The sequence below is a fragment of the Lutra lutra genome, chromosome 3, assembly GCF_902655055.1.
Source record: "Lutra lutra chromosome 3, mLutLut1.2, whole genome shotgun sequence".
In the NCBI taxonomy this organism is placed as follows: Eukaryota; Metazoa; Chordata; class Mammalia; order Carnivora; family Mustelidae; genus Lutra; species Lutra lutra.
Genome location: NC_062280.1, coordinates 97,187,871 through 97,205,964, shown reverse-complemented (window position 1 = coordinate 97,205,964; position 18,094 = coordinate 97,187,871). Strand labels below are relative to the sequence as shown.

Genomic DNA, 18,094 nt, shown 5'->3' with positions numbered 1-18,094 from the left:
ATGCAATCCGTGCCCTCTCCATTACCCACCACCTGGTTCCCCCAATCTCCCACCCCCCGCCCCTTCAAAACCCTCAGATTGTTTTTCAGAGTCCATAGTCTCTCATGGTTCACCTCCCCTTCCAATTTCCCTCAACTCCCTTCTCCTCTCCAACTCCCCTTGTCCTCCATGCTATTTGTTATGCCCCACAAATAAGTGAAACCATATGATACTTGACTCTCTCTGCTTGACTTATTTCACTCAGCATAATCTCTTCCAGTCCCATCCATGTTGCTACAAAACTTGGGTATTCATCCTTTCTGATGGAGGCATAATACTCCATAGTGTATATGGACCACATCTTCCTTATCCATTTGTCCGTTGAAGGGCATCTTGGTTCTTTCCACAGTTTGGCGACCGTGGCCATTGCTGCTATAAACATTGGGGTACAGATGGCCCTTCTCTTCACTACATCTGTATCTTTGGGGTAAATACCCAGTAGTGCAATTGCAGGGTCATAGGGAAGCTCTATTTTTAATTTCTTAAGGAATCTCCACACTGTTCTCCAAAGTGGCTGCACCAACTTGCATTCCCACCAATAGTGTAAGAGGGTTCCCCTTTCTCCACATCCTCTCCAACACATGTTGTTTCCTGTCTTGCTAAATTTGGTGCTTGCTAATTCTAACTGGTGTAAGGTGGTATCTCAATGTGGTTTTAATTTGAATCTCCCTGATGGCTAGTGATGATGAACATTTTTTCATGTGGCTGATAGCCATTTGTATGTCTTCATTGGAGAAGTGTCTGTTCATATCTTCTGCCCTGAATGAGCTCATTTTTGCCCAGCATTTACTCTTCCCCCTAGACCTGGGACTGTAGGATAAGGGAGGCCTGGGACAGAGAGCCTCTCAGGGGATAGGGAGGAGAAGCAGGGGAGAGGAGGGTGGGATGGAGACATGCTGGGCCATGGCAAATGCAGGAGGAATGCCTGGACTATTCTTCTCATCACCTTTGCCTTTCTTTGTGTCTGTGTCTAGGAGTGACTGTGCAAGCCCTTTCCACAGTTCCTGTCATGTTTAGTTACTGGGTAAGTGTGAAAACTTAAACGGTCTCATTGGTTGGTGAAGGCTCATGTTCAGCTCACTAGTGAGTGGACAGATGCCTCAAGTCTTGACTTTATCCCCCCACCAACTCTCCTCCCCTTTAGAGATCACCAGGGATCCCCAGTTTTGCATACTGCAGTGTCCCTTCCCAGGCATTCTTCCTAGTCATGTTCTTGCTCTATACCCGCACAGTCCAGCCAGGAGCCACAGGTCAACGTGTGACTCACATTACATTTCCACTGAACAGGGTACTTCTAGACTCAACCTGAATTCCTTCAGAACTTACCTGTCTCATGATTCATTCCTGCAGTGCCTTGCTCAGTCACTGACAAGCCAGTTTATTCTGAGATGATAATGACCAAAAAGTGAGAACAATAATAATGGCTTGATATGCTGGCTCTCTGGGGAAAATACACAATTCAAAATGGGATTGCTGCACTTGGATGCCTCTCCCCAACAGATTAAATCTCTAGCACTGAGCTTCAGGCATGATCACAGGCTGTGGGAGGTCACAGCTGGGGATGCACTAAGTATCTGCTCAAGCAAGTGAATATTCATTTGTGTGGTGATTTAAGGAGTAATGGAAATATCACCTGCTCACGCGGATTTTCCCCACCCATGCTCATATTCCACTATTAATGCTTCAGTCTTTAGCTGTTCCTGTGATTAGACTCATTTTTAAATTTTTTTTTTTATTTTTTATTTTTGAGAGAGAGAGAGAGTGCAAAGAGTGGGGAGGAGCAGGGGGAAAGGGAGGAAGAATCCCAAGCAGACTCCCCACTGAGCGCAGAGGCCAAGGATGGCTCCATCTCATGATGTTGAGATCATGACCTGAGCTGAAATCAAGACTTGGGAGCTTAACAAACTGAGTTACCCAGGCACTTCTAGACTCAATTGTTTTTTTAATTAAAAAAACTCTAAGACTTCAATATGTGAAAATTTATCAAAGTGTCTACTATTTTGGCTGAACAGCTGGAATTTCTGGAGAGTACCAAATGCCTGCCAGTGGAGGTGGGGTGAAGTTGAAAGAAATAGTAAGGAAAGGAGAGTTAGGAGGGGCAAGATGGCAGAGAAGTAGGAGACCCTATTTCAACCCATCCTGAAGTGAGCTAAATATCTACCAGAACACTCTGAACACCCATGAAATCAGCCTGAGATGTAAGATTATACACTTCTGGATGTCTATGGGGGCAGGAAATCATCAGTGGAGAGGTAAAATGGAGGAGAATGCTCAGACTGATATTGAAGGATAAACAGAAGGGGGAAGGAGCCACCAGAAGAGACTCACTGGAAAGTAATACCCCAGTACGAAATTACCCTGTGCTTGGGGACCAGCATTAACCTGGAGTCTGCTTAAAAGCACTCAAAAAGAGCAAAATTTCTTAAAGGGCAACTGTGGAATTGGGTGGCCATGGGCACAGTCTTAACCCATGGACCCAGGATGGACAGTGCCTGTGACCACCCATGCCAGAGAGAGTGCAGCACAGCCCCCAGTCCACGATCCCTGAGCCTCTGGCTTTCCACTGCTTGTGCCACTGCTTGGCTGGGCACACTCCCACCCGCATGTGAGAGAGCCTGGTGTGGGCACCAGCCAGCAGTCTCTAGGTCCGCAGCCTTCCGCCACCTGCCTATGGGAAGTTGCAGTGTTCAGCGGAGTTTGCAGAGGGGGAGTCTGTGTGTTCTGGATGATCCAGGGGGGAGCAGACTGAGGCTTCTCTCTGAGATCAAGAACTATGTGTGGACAGTTTACTTTTTGCACTAGCCCTCTGAAAAGCTGCAAAAAGCTTCCCAAGAACAAAAACCTCAAGTACAAAAACCTGAAAAACCCAGTTTCCCCAGAGCCCAGCCACTTGATAGGGGGCAGGGTGACTCAGCCAAAGCAAGACCCACTGAAAAACAAGGCAGCATGCCCCTCCCCAAGAAGACAAGCTAAAAGAATAAGAGGACAATAACCATAGGGTCCCCATAAAACTGTAAAACCCCAATATCAGGGGAAAACAGTATATTAAGTCACCGGTATTGCCCCCAAACCTGTATATTTCATAGATACAACTTTTCTTTTTAATTAGTTCTCACAGTTCATCTTATTTTTTTAACCTACTCACCATTACAACTAGATATTTAATACTACATATTGCATAATAACTTTTTTTTGTTTTTACATAATAACTTTTTTCTTAACATAATAACTTTTTAACTTGAGCTTTTTTCATATATATACCTGGCGTTTTTGTTTTGTTTTGTTTTTTCTAAATATAAATAGATATAAACTTCAAGGTAATCCTTTTTCCCTATTTGATACTACCCCTATATATAAGACAGTTTTAATTTCCCTGTATCTCTGGGAAGTTGAGTCCTTTAACAAAGATAACAAGATACACCCACATCAAGGGTTTATAACCACCTTCCCATCTTATTCTTCTGTCAGTGTTTCTGTGCACTTGTTTTTGTTTTTGCACTGTATAAATTTATTCTTGTGGTTCATTTTGGGTGGGTTTTTCTTTTTTTTTTTTTTTCTTTCTTGTCTCTTACTTTTGTCAGTCTTCTTGTTTCTTCGTTTTTGGTTTATATACCTTATAAACCTTACTTTTGGAACTCATTTTGGCTGAGTTTTTTTTTTCCTTTTTCTCTTTCTTTTTTCCTTTTTTCTTTCTTTTTGGTGATGACTTTCCATTGTTCCAAAACTTTCCAAAGGGGCACCTTGACTGTATCATGGTTGATATATTCCGCTATACATCGCCTCAACCACCTCTCACAAAAATGACTAGGAAGATGAACACCCAACAGAGGAAAAATTCAGAGACTTTGACCTCTGCCACAGAACTACTGGATATGGACATAAACAATATGTTGGAAATGGAATCTAGGGTAAAAATTGTCCAGGCAATGGCTAGGTTGGAGAAGACCATTAGTGGCAACATAGAATCTCTAAGGGGGAAGTGAGAGGCAACCTAGCAGAAGTTTAAAATGCTATCAAAGAGATCCAATCTAATCTAAATACTTTAACAGCTAGGGTAACCAAGGCAGAAGATCAGATTAGTGATCTAGAAGACAGAAGATAGAAAAGCAGGATCAGGAGGAGGCCTGGAACAAACAACTTAAAAGCCGTGAAAACAGAATTAGGGAAATAAGTAACACAACAAAACGTTCCAATGTCAGAATTATTGGGATCCCTGAGGGGGTGGAGAAAGAGAAGACTAGAAGATATAGTTGAACAAATACTGGATGAAAATTTCCCTATTCTGGTGAATGGAACAAGTGTGTGTGTCCTAGAGACAGGAGGACACCCCCCAAGATCAACGAGTCTAGAAAGACCTCCAGACACTTAATTGTGAGATTCACAAATCATAAATTCAGACAAGAGGTCTTAAGGGCAGCTGGGGGAAGAGATTCTTTACGTACAGATGAAGAACCATCAGAATAACATCAGATCTGTCCACAGAAACCTGGCAAGCCAGAAAGGGCTGGCAAGACATATTCAAGGCACTAAATGAGAAGAATATTCAGCCAAGAATACTTTATCCACCAAGGCTGACATTCAAAATGGAAGGAGAAATAAAGAGCTTCCACAACTGGCAAGGTCTAAAACATTATGTGACCACCAAGCCAGCAGTGTAAGAAATACTAAGTGGTGGTTCTATAAAAGAAGAAAGAACCCAAGAGTGACAGAACAGAAAGTTACAGAGACAATGTATAGAAATAAGGACTTCACAGGCAACATGATGTCAATAAAAACTTATCTTTCAATAATCATTCTCAATGTGAACAGCATAAATGCTCCCATAAAAGGCATAGGGTTGCAGACTGGATAAAACAACAGGACCCATCCATATGCTGTCTCCAAGATACATATTTTTAAACCTAAACATACATCCAGACTGAAAGTGAAGGGATGGAGAACCATCTTTCATGGCAATGGGTCTCAAAAGAAAGCTGGGGTAGTGATTCTCACATCAGATAAATTAGATTTTTAGCTAAAGACTGTAGTCAGAGATACAGAAGGACATTACATCATTCTTTTTATTTATTTATGTATTTGACAGAAACATAGCAAGAGAGGGAACACAAGCAAGAGGGGTGAGAGAGGGAGAAGCAGGCCTCCCACAGAGCAGGGAACCCAATGTGGGGCTCAATCCCAGGACCCCGGGACCATGCCCTGAGCCGAAGGCAGATGCCCAATGACTGAGCCACCAAGAAGATCTAACAATTGTAAATATTTATATCCCCAATATGGGAGCAGTCAACTATATAAGACAACTGTTAAACAAAATAAACAGTCATATTGATATGAATACATTAATTGAGGGGATCTTAACATGCCCTCAGCAATAGACAGATCATCTAAACAGAAAATCAACAAAGAAACAAGAGCTTTGATTGACACATTGGACCAGATGGACCTCATAGATATATACAGAACATTCCACCCTAAAGCAACAGAATAGTCATTCTTCTCGAGCACACACGGAACTTTCTCTAGAATAGACCACATACTGGGTCACAAATCAGGGTTCAACCAATACCAAAAGATTGAGATTATCCCCTGCATATTCTCAGACCACAATGCTTTGAAACTGGAACTCAACCACAAGAAAAAGTTTGGAAGAAATTCAAACACTTGGAAGCTAAGACCACCCTGCTTAAGAATGTTTGGATCAACCAGTAAATCAAAGAAGAACTTAAACAATTCATGGAAACCAACAAGAATGAAGACACTTGGGTCCAAAACCTATGGTTATGGCAAAGGTGGTCCTAAGGGGAAATACATAGCCATCTAAACCTCACTCAAAAAAGCTGAAATATCCCGAATACACCAACTCTCTTTACACCTTAAAGATCTGGGAAATTAGCAACAAATTAAGCCAACCCCATGCACAAGAAGGGATTAGTTAAGATTAGAGCAGAGATCAATGAGTTAGAAACTAGAGATACAGTAGAACACATCAACAAAACTAGAAGTTGGTTCTTTGAAAGAATTAATAAGATCAATAAACCACTGGCCAAACTAATCCAAAAGAAAAGAGAGAGGAACCAAATTAATAAAATTATGAATGAAAGGGGAGGGATCACAACTAACACTGAGGAAATAGAAACAATCATCAGAAATTATTATCAACAATTATATGCCAATAAGTTAAGCAACCTAGAAGAAATGGATACATTCCTGGAAACCTATAAACTACCAAGACTGAAACAGGAAGAAATTGACAACCTGAATAGACCAATATCTAGTAACGAGATTGAAGCAGTGATCAAAAACCTCCCAAAAAATAAGAGCCCAGGACCTGACGGATTCCCTGGGGAATTCTACCAAACATCCAAAGAAGAAATAATACCTAGTCTCCTGAAGCTGTTTCAAAAAATAGAAACAGAGGGGAAATTTCCAGACTTTATGAAGCCAGCATTACCTTGATCCCCAAACCAGGCAAAGACCCCATCAAAAAGGAGAATTTCAGACCAATATCCCTGATGAATATGGATGCCAAGATTCTCAACAAGATCCTAGTGAACAGGATCCAAGAGTACATTAAAAAGCTTATCTACCATGACCAGGTGGGATTTATCCCTGGGATGCAACGGTGGTTCAACATTCATAAATCAATCAATGTGGTAGAACAAATCAATAAGAGAAGAGAGAAGAACCACGTGGTCCTCTCAATTGATGCAGAGAAAGAATTTGACAAAACACAGCACCCTGTTTCTGATTAAAATGCTTCAAGGTATAGGGATAGAGAGAACATTCCTCAATTTCATCAACTCTATCTATGAAAAACCCACAGTGAATATCAGTCCTCAATGGGAAAAAGCTGACAGCCTTCCCTTTGAGATCAGGAACACAACAAAGATGCCCACTCTCAATACTCTTGTTCAACATAGTATTAGAAGTCCTAGCAACAGCAAACAGACAACAAAGAGAAATAAAAGGTATTCAAATTGGCAATTTGAATTCAAATTGGTACAATTGAAAACAAATTGTTACAATTGTTATCACAATTGCCAAAAGGTAAAGGACCTATACCTGAGGAACTACAGAACACTCATGAAAGAAATTGAAGAAAACACAAAAAGATGGAAAAGCATCCCATATTCACGTATTGGAAGAATAAACACTGTTAAAATGTCTATACTGCCCAGAGCAATCTATATTTTCAATGCCATCCTGATCAAAATTCCACTGGCATTCTTCAAAGTGCTGGAATAACAATCCTAAAATTTGTATGGAAACTGAAAAGACCCTGAATTGCTAAGAAAATGTTGAAAAATAAAAACAAAGTTGGGGGCATCATGTTGCCTGATTTCAAGCTTTACTGCAAAGCTCTGATCACCGGGGCGCCTGGGTGGCTCAGTGGGTTAAAGCCTCTGCCTTCGGCTTGGGATCAAGCCCCGCATCGGGCTCTCCGCTCAGTGGGGAGTCTGCTTCCCCCTCTCTCTCTCTCTGCCTGCCTCTCTGCCTACTTGTGATCTGTCTGTCAAATAAATAAATAAAATCTTAAAAAAAAAAGCTGTGATCACCAAGACAGTATGGTACTGGCACAAAAACAGACACATAGACCAAAGGAACAGAATAGAAAGTCCATATATGGACCCTCAACTCTATGGTCAAATAATCTTTGACAAAGCAGGGAAAAATATCCAGTGGAAACAAGACAGTCTCTTCAATAAATAGTGCTGGGAAAATTGGACATCTATGTATAGAAGAATGAAACCCGACCATTCTCTCACACCATACACAAAGATAAACTCGAAAGGGATGAAAGACCTCAACGTGAGGCAGGAATCTATTTAAATCCTAGAGGAGAACATGGGCAGTAACCTCTTTGACATTGGTCACAGCAACTTCTTTCAAGACACGTCTCCAAAAACAAAGAAAACAAAAGCGAAAATGAACTTTTGGGACTTCATCAAGATAAAAAGCTTCTGCACAGCAAAGGAAACAGTCAACAAAACAAAAAGGGAACCCACAGAATGGAAGAAGATACTCACAAATGACACTACAAAGGGTTGATATCCAAGATCTATAAAGAACTCCTCAAACCCAACACACGTGAAACAGATAATCATGTCAAAAAATGGGCAGAAGACATGAACAGACACTTCTCCAAAGAAAACATACAAATGTTTAAGACACATGAAAAAATGTTCATCATCACTAGCCATCAGGGAAATTCAAATCAAAACCACATTGACATACCAGTTAGAATGGCCAAAATCAACAGGGCAGGAAACAAGTGTTGGAGAGGATATGAAGAATGGGGAACCCTCTTACATTGTTGATGGGAATGCAAGTTGGTACAGCCACTTTGGAGAACAGTGTGGAGATTCCTTAAGAAATTAAAACTAGAGCTAACCTATGACTCTGTGATTGCACTACTGGGTATTTACCCCAAAGATACAGATGTAGTGAAAAGAAGGACCACAGGTACCCCAATGTTCATAGCAGCAATGTCCACAATTGCCAAACTGTGGAAAGAGCCGAGATGCCCTTCAACAGACGAACTGATAAAGAAGATGCGGTCCATGTATATAATGGAATATTACTCAGTCATCAGAAAAGATGAATACCCAACTTTTGAATCAACATGGACGGCACTAAAGGAGATTATGCTGAGTGAAATAAGTCAAGCAGAGAAAGTCAATTATCATATGGTTTCATTTACTTGTGGAGCATAAGGAATAACATAGAGGACATTAGGAGAAGGAAAGGAAAAGAGAATTGGGGTAAACCAGAGGGGGAGATGAAAGATGAGAGACTGTGGATTCTGAGAAACAAACAGGGTTATGGAGGGGAGGGAGTTGGGGGGATGGATGAGCCTTGTGGTGGGCATTAAGGAGGGCACATATCGCATGGAGCACTAGGTGTGATGCATAAACAATGAATCTTGGAACATGTAAAAATAAAATAAAATTAAGATGTAAAAAAATTAAAATTAAAATTAAAAAGAAGGGATAGTTAGGGGAACAGAAAGAGAAGCTTTCTGTATCAATATTTTGCTAAGGTAACTCTTGAGTGTCACAGCCAGCAGAAAGGACAGGGAGGAACACAGGAACAGGAGGGGTCCATAAACAGTCTGGCATCCCATGATGAGGCATGACAAGGAGGTGAGCTGCTGGTGATGCCGGACACTCAATAGGCCCAGCCCCCTGTGTGCGGGAGCTGTAACACTCCGCACCGCCTTGCTGGCCCCCTGGGTGTCCCGGGATGGGTGGGACGGTGTGGTCCACCCTCCTTCCAACTCTACTATAGGATGACTGGCCCAGTAATTGTGTCCATCCCTTCTGATTATAACTTCCTTTTTTCTAATTAATCAGCAATATACTAGCAGTTTTCTTTACTTTTGCAGTGATTGGCTTTTGGTCTCCTGTAGTCAGGGGCCATTTCATCTGTGCCCCAGCTTGCTGAGGAGTAAAAGCAATGGACAGTGACAAATGATTCAGCCCAGGTGGTGTTGTTAGAGTAAATATCTAAAGAAGTAGGTTATGAATGATATGATCTTCCCTTACCTGTCTCCACCAGGCCAAACCTCAGGACACTCTAGCTCTGTGCCAGCTTTTAAACAATGACTTGGCTGCCACCGTTGTGAACCACCCCAAGAGGTTTGTGGGCCTGGGCACATTGCCCATGCAGGCCCCTGAGCTTGCTGTTAAGGAGATGGAGCGCTGCGTAAAGGAGCTGGGCTTTCCGGGGGTCCAGATCGGCTCCCACATCAACGAGTGGGACCTGAACGCGCCGGAACTCTTCCCTGTCTATGCCGTGAGTATGCGCGGATACCTCAACCAGCATGCGGCGGAGCCAGGCACGGTGCTGGGTGCTGGAGGGCAGAATAGGAATATGTCACCTCCCTGGCAGGGGCGAAGAAAGATGCCTGATGACATGCTGCATATAGCAGGAAATATGGAAAGAGTTCTCCAAAAGGAGTGGGCAATACCACTAGAAGAGAGACAGGTGGAAATGTTTCACAGGCGAGCCCGGAGTTAGCCAGGGAAATCTCTCTTCCTTTCCATCCCCCATGCTCCCTTTCTACCCTTTCATTTGGACGCTGAAATATTACCCTCATCCCAGCCATAGTACAAAAGGCCATATTAGTGACACGCAAAGAAAAAAAAAAAAGTATTTATTTTGCTTTAGAAAAAAAATACTTATCTTTCAAAATCATGAAGTTGTTTTCCAGGTGCCTGAGTGGCTCAGTCAAACACCTGCCTTCAGCTCAGGGCATGATCCCAGAGTCCTGGAATCCAGTCCCCCATCAGGCTTAAGCAGGGAGTCTGCCTTTCCCAATCTCTCTCCATCTGCTTCTCCCCCAGCTCATCCTCTCTCTTGTTCTCTCTCTCAAATGAATACATAAAATATTTTTTAAAAAATTATGAAGGGATTTTGAAGAAATTCTGGAAAATACAGAAAAGCAAAAAAGGAAAACAAAAATAACTCATAATCCCACTACCCAAAGATAATCACTGTTATTATATATTTATTTTGTTTGCATGTTTCTGCATATATCTATATTTTAATGAAATCTGAATTCTATTATACATGTGATTTCATATCCTAATGAAGAATTTCTAATCCAAATGAAAATTCTCTTAATGCATGAATTTTAAATAACTGCCTAATATTCCAATATATGGATATGTTTTGATTTATTTAACCAGTCCTCAATTAATATACTCTTTATGCCATATATTTTGAAAATGTATAATTAAAACATGTAACAAAAACAATGTCATCAAAATATTTGTTGAAACTAGCTGGTGAGTATATGGAAGTTCATGGTACCATTGTTTACAACTTTCTACATTTGAAATATTGCGTTATAAAGTATATTTTCAGGAATTCAGTGCCATTTTCATCTTCCAAGTATCCAAATTAAGTGTCCACAGTCCCATGGTCCTCTCCACCAGTCCTCCTCTGCCCTTCTGTTCTTTCTGCAACTAAGCATGCTTTTCTTCATATCAGGATTCAAGATGCATAATTCTACATTCAATTGCATTTTTTATTTCTTTCTTTATTTCTAGAATGTTAATAGTATTGCTTTCTATTATTTTCATTGTAAATGCAAAATCTTCAATAGTGAATTAAATAGATGTTGGTGGGGATGCCTGGGTGGCTCAGTCAGTTAAGCGTCTGCCTTCAGATCATGATCCCTGGATCTTGGGATCAAGTCCCACATCGGGCTCTCTGCTCAGGGGGGACTGCTTCTCCCTCTGCCTGCCTTTCCGCCTGCTTGTGCTCTCTCTCTCTCTCTCTCTCACTGACAAATAATTAAACAAAATCTTTAAAAATAATTTTAGAGGCACCTGGGTGGCTCAGTGGGTTAAGCTTCTGCCTTCGGCTCAGGTCATGATCTCAGGGTCCTGGGCTCGAGCCCCGTATTGGGCTCTTGGCTTGGCAGGGAGCCTGCTTCCCCTTTTCTCTCTGCCTGCCTCTCTTCCTACTTGTGATCCCTCGCTCTCTGTCAAATAAATAAATAAAATCTTTAAAAAAAATAACAATTTTTAAAAATAAATAAATAGATGTCGGCGTACTGCCCAGCACTATAACCACAGATCATTTATTTGTGTTTATTGAGCTCTGCCTACATGCAAAAATGTTTCCATGTTGGGCACCTGGGTGGTTCAGTTGGTTAAGCAACTGCCTTCGGCTCAGGTCATGATCCTGGCGTCCCAGGCTCAGGTCATGATCCTGGCGTCCCAGGCTCAGCAGGGAGTCTGCTTCTTCCTCTCCCCTTTCATGCTCTCTCTCACTCTCTCTCAAATAAATAAATAGAATCTTTCCATGTTTATATCTATGGACACTGCCCACCAGTTAGGGTGTTACCTGTTAAATTGCCTCCCAATAACCTAAAAGATTTAATGTTCCTCTAAATATTGAACTCCCTGAAGCTTACTGGCTGCAGGGACTGAGGTGAGGCAGTGAATGTTTTCTAGAAACTTTAATGGGCTTTGAAAGAGGATTTATTTACTTGTGCATCCAAGTTGTTTCAGCACAATGTGAGCAAGCCTTCAGCTGCAAATCATTTTATTATTCACTGGGATTGGGTTTATGAATTACTAAGGAGCTCAAAAAGCAAGAGCAGTCAGTTGTGGTTCAAATGGATATTTTCATTTGTATGACTCGCTCAACCAATCACTCATTCTAAATAGGCTGTTTTGGGGGCTGCTGATCTCTCAGGGAATTCAGGAGAGTATCCTGACCCCAGCAGATCTGTGATATCCTGGGGCTGGCAGCACATTCATTTGACTAGCAAGACTTGACTGCCTCACTAGTCTCTAGCTTGCATCAATAACATGGCTAAAACAAATGACAGGAGTTACCATGAATCAAGTTGGCTTTGTCATTTCAAGGGAGCCTGGACCTCCAACGTTTCTAGCCATCTCCTTTATTTCCTAGACCTCCCTCTTTAGTGAGTGAACCCAACCATACATGCTCAGGTCAGTTTTCAGGCACAAAAATGTCCTTATTACAAGTATGAGACACACAGACTAGCAGTGGCAGACTGCCTGTCTCTACCATGTATCAGACACAAGACCTGAGTAATTTACCTAGCCTCTAACTGCCTTAGTGTCTTTCTCTGCAAAATAAGAGTAATAAAAATGCTCATCTCAGAAAGTATTATGCTAAGTGAAACAAGTCAGAGACAAATAAATACCATATGATTTCACTTATATGTGGGATCTAAAAGAAAAATAAACAAAGACAGTGATATACCCAATGGACACAGAGAGCAAACCAGTGGCTACCAAGGGGATGGGCAAAATGGGTAAATCAGAGCGGGGGGGATACTTGGCTTCCAGTTATGAAATACGTAAGTCACAAAGATGAACGGTCCAGCATAGGGAATAAAATCAATACCGTAATGGTGCTGTATGGTGACAGATGGCAGCTTCCCTTGTGTAAGCACAGCATAAGGTAGAGTTGTCAAATCACCATGCTCTACACCTGAAAGTAATGGAACATTGTGTGTCAACTATATTTCAATTTTTAAAAGTACTCATCTTATAAAGGATTAAACTAGTCAACAATTATAAAATTCTTATAACAGCTTCGGCATATGGTAAGTTCTCTGTTAATATGAGTTATCACAATTTTGAGAGTTTAGGTGACTTCTTTTTGTGTTCTCTACATACAAAAGGGATCAAGAGTATTTACTAATTTGAATTGAAGAGAAATGCACCATCACAGGTGCATAGAATAACATTTTATCCTAATAAGGAGTCAAATCCCACTGAGATACCATGATTTTGTGCCTTTGTCAACCCCAACCCATCCCAAGAAGTTAACTCTGCCTGCATCCATTATCAGAAACGAATTACCTCCTCTCCCTTCCGTCCCCAGAACCTGATGAAATTAGAAGTCCATTCTCCAATCTACCCTTTGTCTGCCACTTCCAGAATCTCTTGTTCTCCAATAATTGCATCTCATTTTTAAAATGCATATGTCCAGGGACAGCTGGATGCCTCAGTCAGTTAAGCACTGGGGTCTTGATTTTGGCTCAGGTCATGATCTTAGGGTTGTGAGATCAATTCCTGCATTGGGCTCAATTGTCTCTCTCCTTCTGCCTTCCTCCACCCTCTCCACTGCTCCCCCACTCTGCCAACTAGCACCCCTCTCTCTCTTCTTTAAAAAAATAAATGAATTTAGGGCGCCTGGGTGGCTCAGTGGGTTAAGCCACTGCCTTCGGCTCAGGTCATGATCTCAGGGTCCTGGGATCGAGGCCCACATCGGGCTCTCTGCTCAGCGGGGAGCCTGCTTCCCTCTCTCTCTCTCTCTCTCTCTCTCTGCCTGCCTCTCTGTCTACTTGTGATCTCTCTCTGTCAAATAAATAAATAAAATCTTTAAAAAAAAATAAAAATAAATGAAATTTAAAACTAAAAATAAATAAAAATGTTTATGTCCAGAACTCATATTGCATCACCCTATTTAGCCCACATATTTATATGTAAAGGTAGAATGAATCACTCCAGCACCTCAATATATTTAGGTAAGAAATGAGTTAAGGAAAATTGGTTTTGAATCTTGTTAAGCACTCATACTCAATGCCCATTGAGGGAACTTTTTCAAATTAAATATTTTGTTGAATAAAAGTCATTCCATCCGGATAGGATTTCCAGTTCCCAGAAGGACCTGGAATAGGTTTGCCCATGACATTCATCTCAGTACCTGTGGGGCTGGAACTGAGAGCTCTTGACTTCCTGAAGGCATCTCATTCGCAACAGACTGTTCAGGGACTCAGCTGGGCTCTGAGGTTTTGAGAGTACCTGTAGACCCCCAGAAACTCCCAGCCAGTGTTGGGCTCTATGTGACCAATGGCTTGGGTCAGACCAGCCTGCTCCAGCCAAGTCATAGGCCTCTGGCCCCCACCTATCGCTTCTTCACTTTCACATCCTCAGGTTTCCAAGCGGGAGAAACAAGGGAACACTCTAGCCCTGACTCTAAGTGTACAATCTGAACAGTCCTCCTGAAAGAATGGATCAAGTAGGAACCAGCAGAAGAAACTTCCCCTGCATTTGAGGCATGGGATCAGTCCTTGAGCATTTTGCTCTCAACTACAACACTTGAATGCTGGATGTTTCCTGTGACTTGTTTTGTCAAAAATATATTATTTTCATTGACCTCCATGGTAAATCCACCAACTCCCTTGTTAATTCTAAGAGGCCTTCTTATTTTCTAAGCAGGAGCAGAATTTCTCAATGCTTTTTTTATATGAATTAAGAAACAATTTCAAAAATGTTTTAGCTTATTTATTCAGATCAATATAGACCCAGAGAAAAAGTCTCCCTAAAATAGTACCCTATATTTGCTGGTTCATCCAAATAACAGTCCTTCTCTCTCCCTCTCTCTCTCATTGCTTCTTTAAAGGTGGCTGAAAAGCTGAACTGTTCCCTATTTGTGCACCCCTGGGACATGCAGATGGATGGACGGATGGCCAAATACTGGCTCCCTTGGCTTGTAGGTTTGTATCAGCTTGGTTCTAAAAAAGAGGATCAAGTTTTTGGTTTTTTCCAATTATTTCTGGAACCCTTCTATGTCAAAAAGAGAAAGTATGAATAATTAACAGGATTGCGAGTTACTGAGCTCTTGGATAAATGCTATATATATTACTTCAATATATACATATCCACATAAAACTCTATGAGGATGACATTATAATAACCGTTTTATAGGGAAGAAACCGAGTCTCTGAGTGGTTAGATAAGTTGTCCAAGTAACACAGTTAATAAGTGAAAATGGAATTTACACAAATCTGTCTGACTCCAAAGCTACCTCACTACACAGACTCCCAAAAAAGCTCCAAAAATAAGTAACCATGCCTGCGTAATAGAATTTTTTAAAGAGCCAACAAGCTCTTGGGCACCTGGTTGGCTCAGTCAGCTAAGTGCCTGCCTTCAGTTCAGTTCATGATCCCAGGGTCCTGGCACTGTGCCCCACACTGGGCTCTCTGCTCAGCGAGGAGGAGACTGCTTCTCCTCTCCTCCTGCTGCCACTCCCCCTGCTTGGGCGTTCTCTCTTTCTCTCTCTCTCTCTGTCAAATAAAAAATAAAATCTTAAAAAAAAAAAAAAAGAAAAAGAGTATCAGCTCTTAAAATGAGAATGCTGGAGTTAACAAGTAGAAGGTCAACTCCCACCACCCTAGATTGTAGATGACCCAGGCTTTCAATTTTTCTGTTATCTGTTCCTTTCTGCTGCTCTTTGTTCCTGCTCTATTCATTCATGATTCCACATGAAGGTAAAGGAGAGGATAAGAGGAGAGACCTCTGCTTGGCCTATCCAATCTCCTTATTACCCCTGATAACAGGAAATGGAGACAGATGGCAATTCTGTGGTCACAGGTAAAAAGTACGGCTCACCTACAAATCCAGTAGTGGGTTTCCCAGTTGAACAGCCTTGGATTTTCTTTAGGGAGGCCATTATTCCATTCTCTCCACAGCCCAGTTAGTTAGTAAAATCATAGTTAGTTATAACTAATCATAGTACAAATGATAGTACTTGTATCATTAGTACAAGTAATGATAAAGTAACCAACATGAAGAACTAATGGAGCAGTATATTGGAAGTAAGAAAACTGAATTTCAGTTCCAGCTAGGCTCTAGTTCTCTGTATAACCTGTGGCAAATCACTTCACCTTTTCAGGCCCATTTCTCATGTGTAAAGTGGGAGAGCTGGTCTGCACTATCTTTCTGCTCTGGCATTTTGTGTCTCTCTGATTGTTTTTGGAGACCAATGTATTTAGTAAGGCAGCTTTCTACCCATCCTCCACCAAATTTTTCAACAGAATTAGGAAGAGACAACCTAAAAGGCACCAATGCTGTCTAGCTCCAAAGAAAAGCCATCCTAATTCAGACAACACTTTGACTAGTCCCACAAACTTATTTGTATTACAACTTCCCACATGAAAAACAGAAGAACATGTGCCTAAAGAGACATTTCATCATTCATTTATGCAACACATATATATTGATCCTTTCCAGCATGCCAGGCTCTGTACCAGGCAATGAGGACATTGACATGGACAAAACCTCTGCCTTCCTGAAGCCAATGTTCTGGTTAGAAGAAAGAGATGACATACAGAGACACAGTTTATAAACAAACAAACAAACAAACAAAGGCTAATTTCGGAATTCTATTCTGGACACAAAAGTAGTCATCAGCCGATTGGAGGACTCCCAGTAAGGGAGGAACTGACACTGTAAATATTCCACTTTGGTTCCTGTAAAGAGAATGGATTATGTAACTATGGTCCAAATAATTAATGGAGAGCAGAATCACAGGACCAAAAGGAAGTGACGCTTTCCATCCTCCTGCCTTCAGGAAGCTCTGCCCACAAACCAATGCCAGACAGATATGAATCTGTCACTCTTCCAGAATTCCTACAAGGCCAGGGAGTCAGACCATCTCTGTCCATAGAGCAATGACAGGCTTGGGGAAGGATGAGCATCTGGTAAATCCCCATTTGGCAGTCAGAGAGTAAGTCTTCCCCTGAAGGTATAGGCTTACCTGTGGAGCCCCCAGAGATTTGTTGATAACAGTCTGAAAAGCAGTTGCCTGGAAATGTAACCCAGACTAACTTTGTGGAGGTGAAGGCACTAGGCATGGAACAGATGCTTCTTCGAGGGGCACAAAGCACTTGAAACAACTCATCTTTTTTTTTTTTTTTTAAGATTTTATTTATTTATTTGCCAGAGAGAAAGAGAGCACAAGCAGGGGGAAGTGGCAAGCAGAGAGAGAAGCAGATTCCTCAATGAGCAAGGAGCCTGATACAGGACTTGATCCCAGGACCTGAGCCAAAGGCAGATGCTTAATCGACTGAGCCACCCAGTCCTCCTAAAACAACTCATTCTAATTCAGTTATTTTCGACCTTACCTCTAAGAAGCAGCAAAGATTTGGCAGGAATTATCATTTTAGTTAGTATTTATTGAGAACTAAGTGGCAAGAACAAACACGTTCTACAGCTGAAGCACAGGGAAGCAACTAATACTTGTTGAGCACCTCCAATGTGAAGTTCTGGCTAGAACCTTTCCCAACATCATCATTTTCAAGGCTCCACAGTAGTCTTGCAAGATGGGCAACAGGGGGGCGCCTGGGTGGCTCAGTGGGTTAAGCCGCTGCCTTCAGCTCAGGTCATGATCCCAGGTCCTGGGTTCGAGCCCTGCATCGGGCTCTCTGCTCAGCGGGGAGCCTGCTTCCTCCTCTCTCTCTCTCTGCCTGCCTCTCTGCCTACTTGTGATTTCTCTCTGTCAAATAAATAAATAAAATCTTTTAAAAAAAAAAAAAAGATGGGCAACAGGATCCCCATTTCACAGGTGAAGAAGCACAGGCTCAGGAACATTAAATAATTTGTCAAAAGACAGGAAGCAAGAAATTAGAAGTTAGGCTTCAACCCAGACTCACTGTACTCTTCTTGCTCCATCATATCCACACTGAAGTGGAAGAATCAGAATAAAAGCTCGGTCCTTTGGCTCCTTGACTCTCTTGTCCATTAGATGACTCCACAGGAGTCTAAGTGGGAAGCTTCTAATG

The 18,094-nt window shown here is 41.7% G+C and overlaps 1 protein-coding gene and 1 long non-coding RNA gene across 2 annotated transcripts in view; one reads left to right on the top strand and one right to left on the bottom strand.

The window, feature by feature from the left end:
- The window catches only part of ACMSD (aminocarboxymuconate semialdehyde decarboxylase), an 85,446-nt gene that overhangs the window by 30,633 nt on the left and 36,719 nt on the right, over positions 1-18,094 (top strand). Inside the window, exons 4-6 of the mRNA XM_047722519.1 lie at positions 1,014-1,063; positions 9,595-9,831; positions 14,935-15,028. Coding sequence (XP_047578475.1) covers positions 1,014-1,063; positions 9,595-9,831; positions 14,935-15,028 — 381 coding nt within the window. The remainder of the gene's footprint in view (positions 1-1,013; positions 1,064-9,594; positions 9,832-14,934; positions 15,029-18,094) is intronic.
- Positions 12,754-18,094, bottom strand: part of LOC125095944 (uncharacterized) — a 52,797-nt gene continuing 47,456 nt past the window's right edge. The window contains exons 2-3 of the long non-coding RNA XR_007126012.1: positions 14,866-15,046; positions 12,754-13,014 (exon numbers count right to left, since the gene is read on the bottom strand). This is a non-coding gene — a long non-coding RNA (uncharacterized LOC125095944). The remainder of the gene's footprint in view (positions 13,015-14,865; positions 15,047-18,094) is intronic.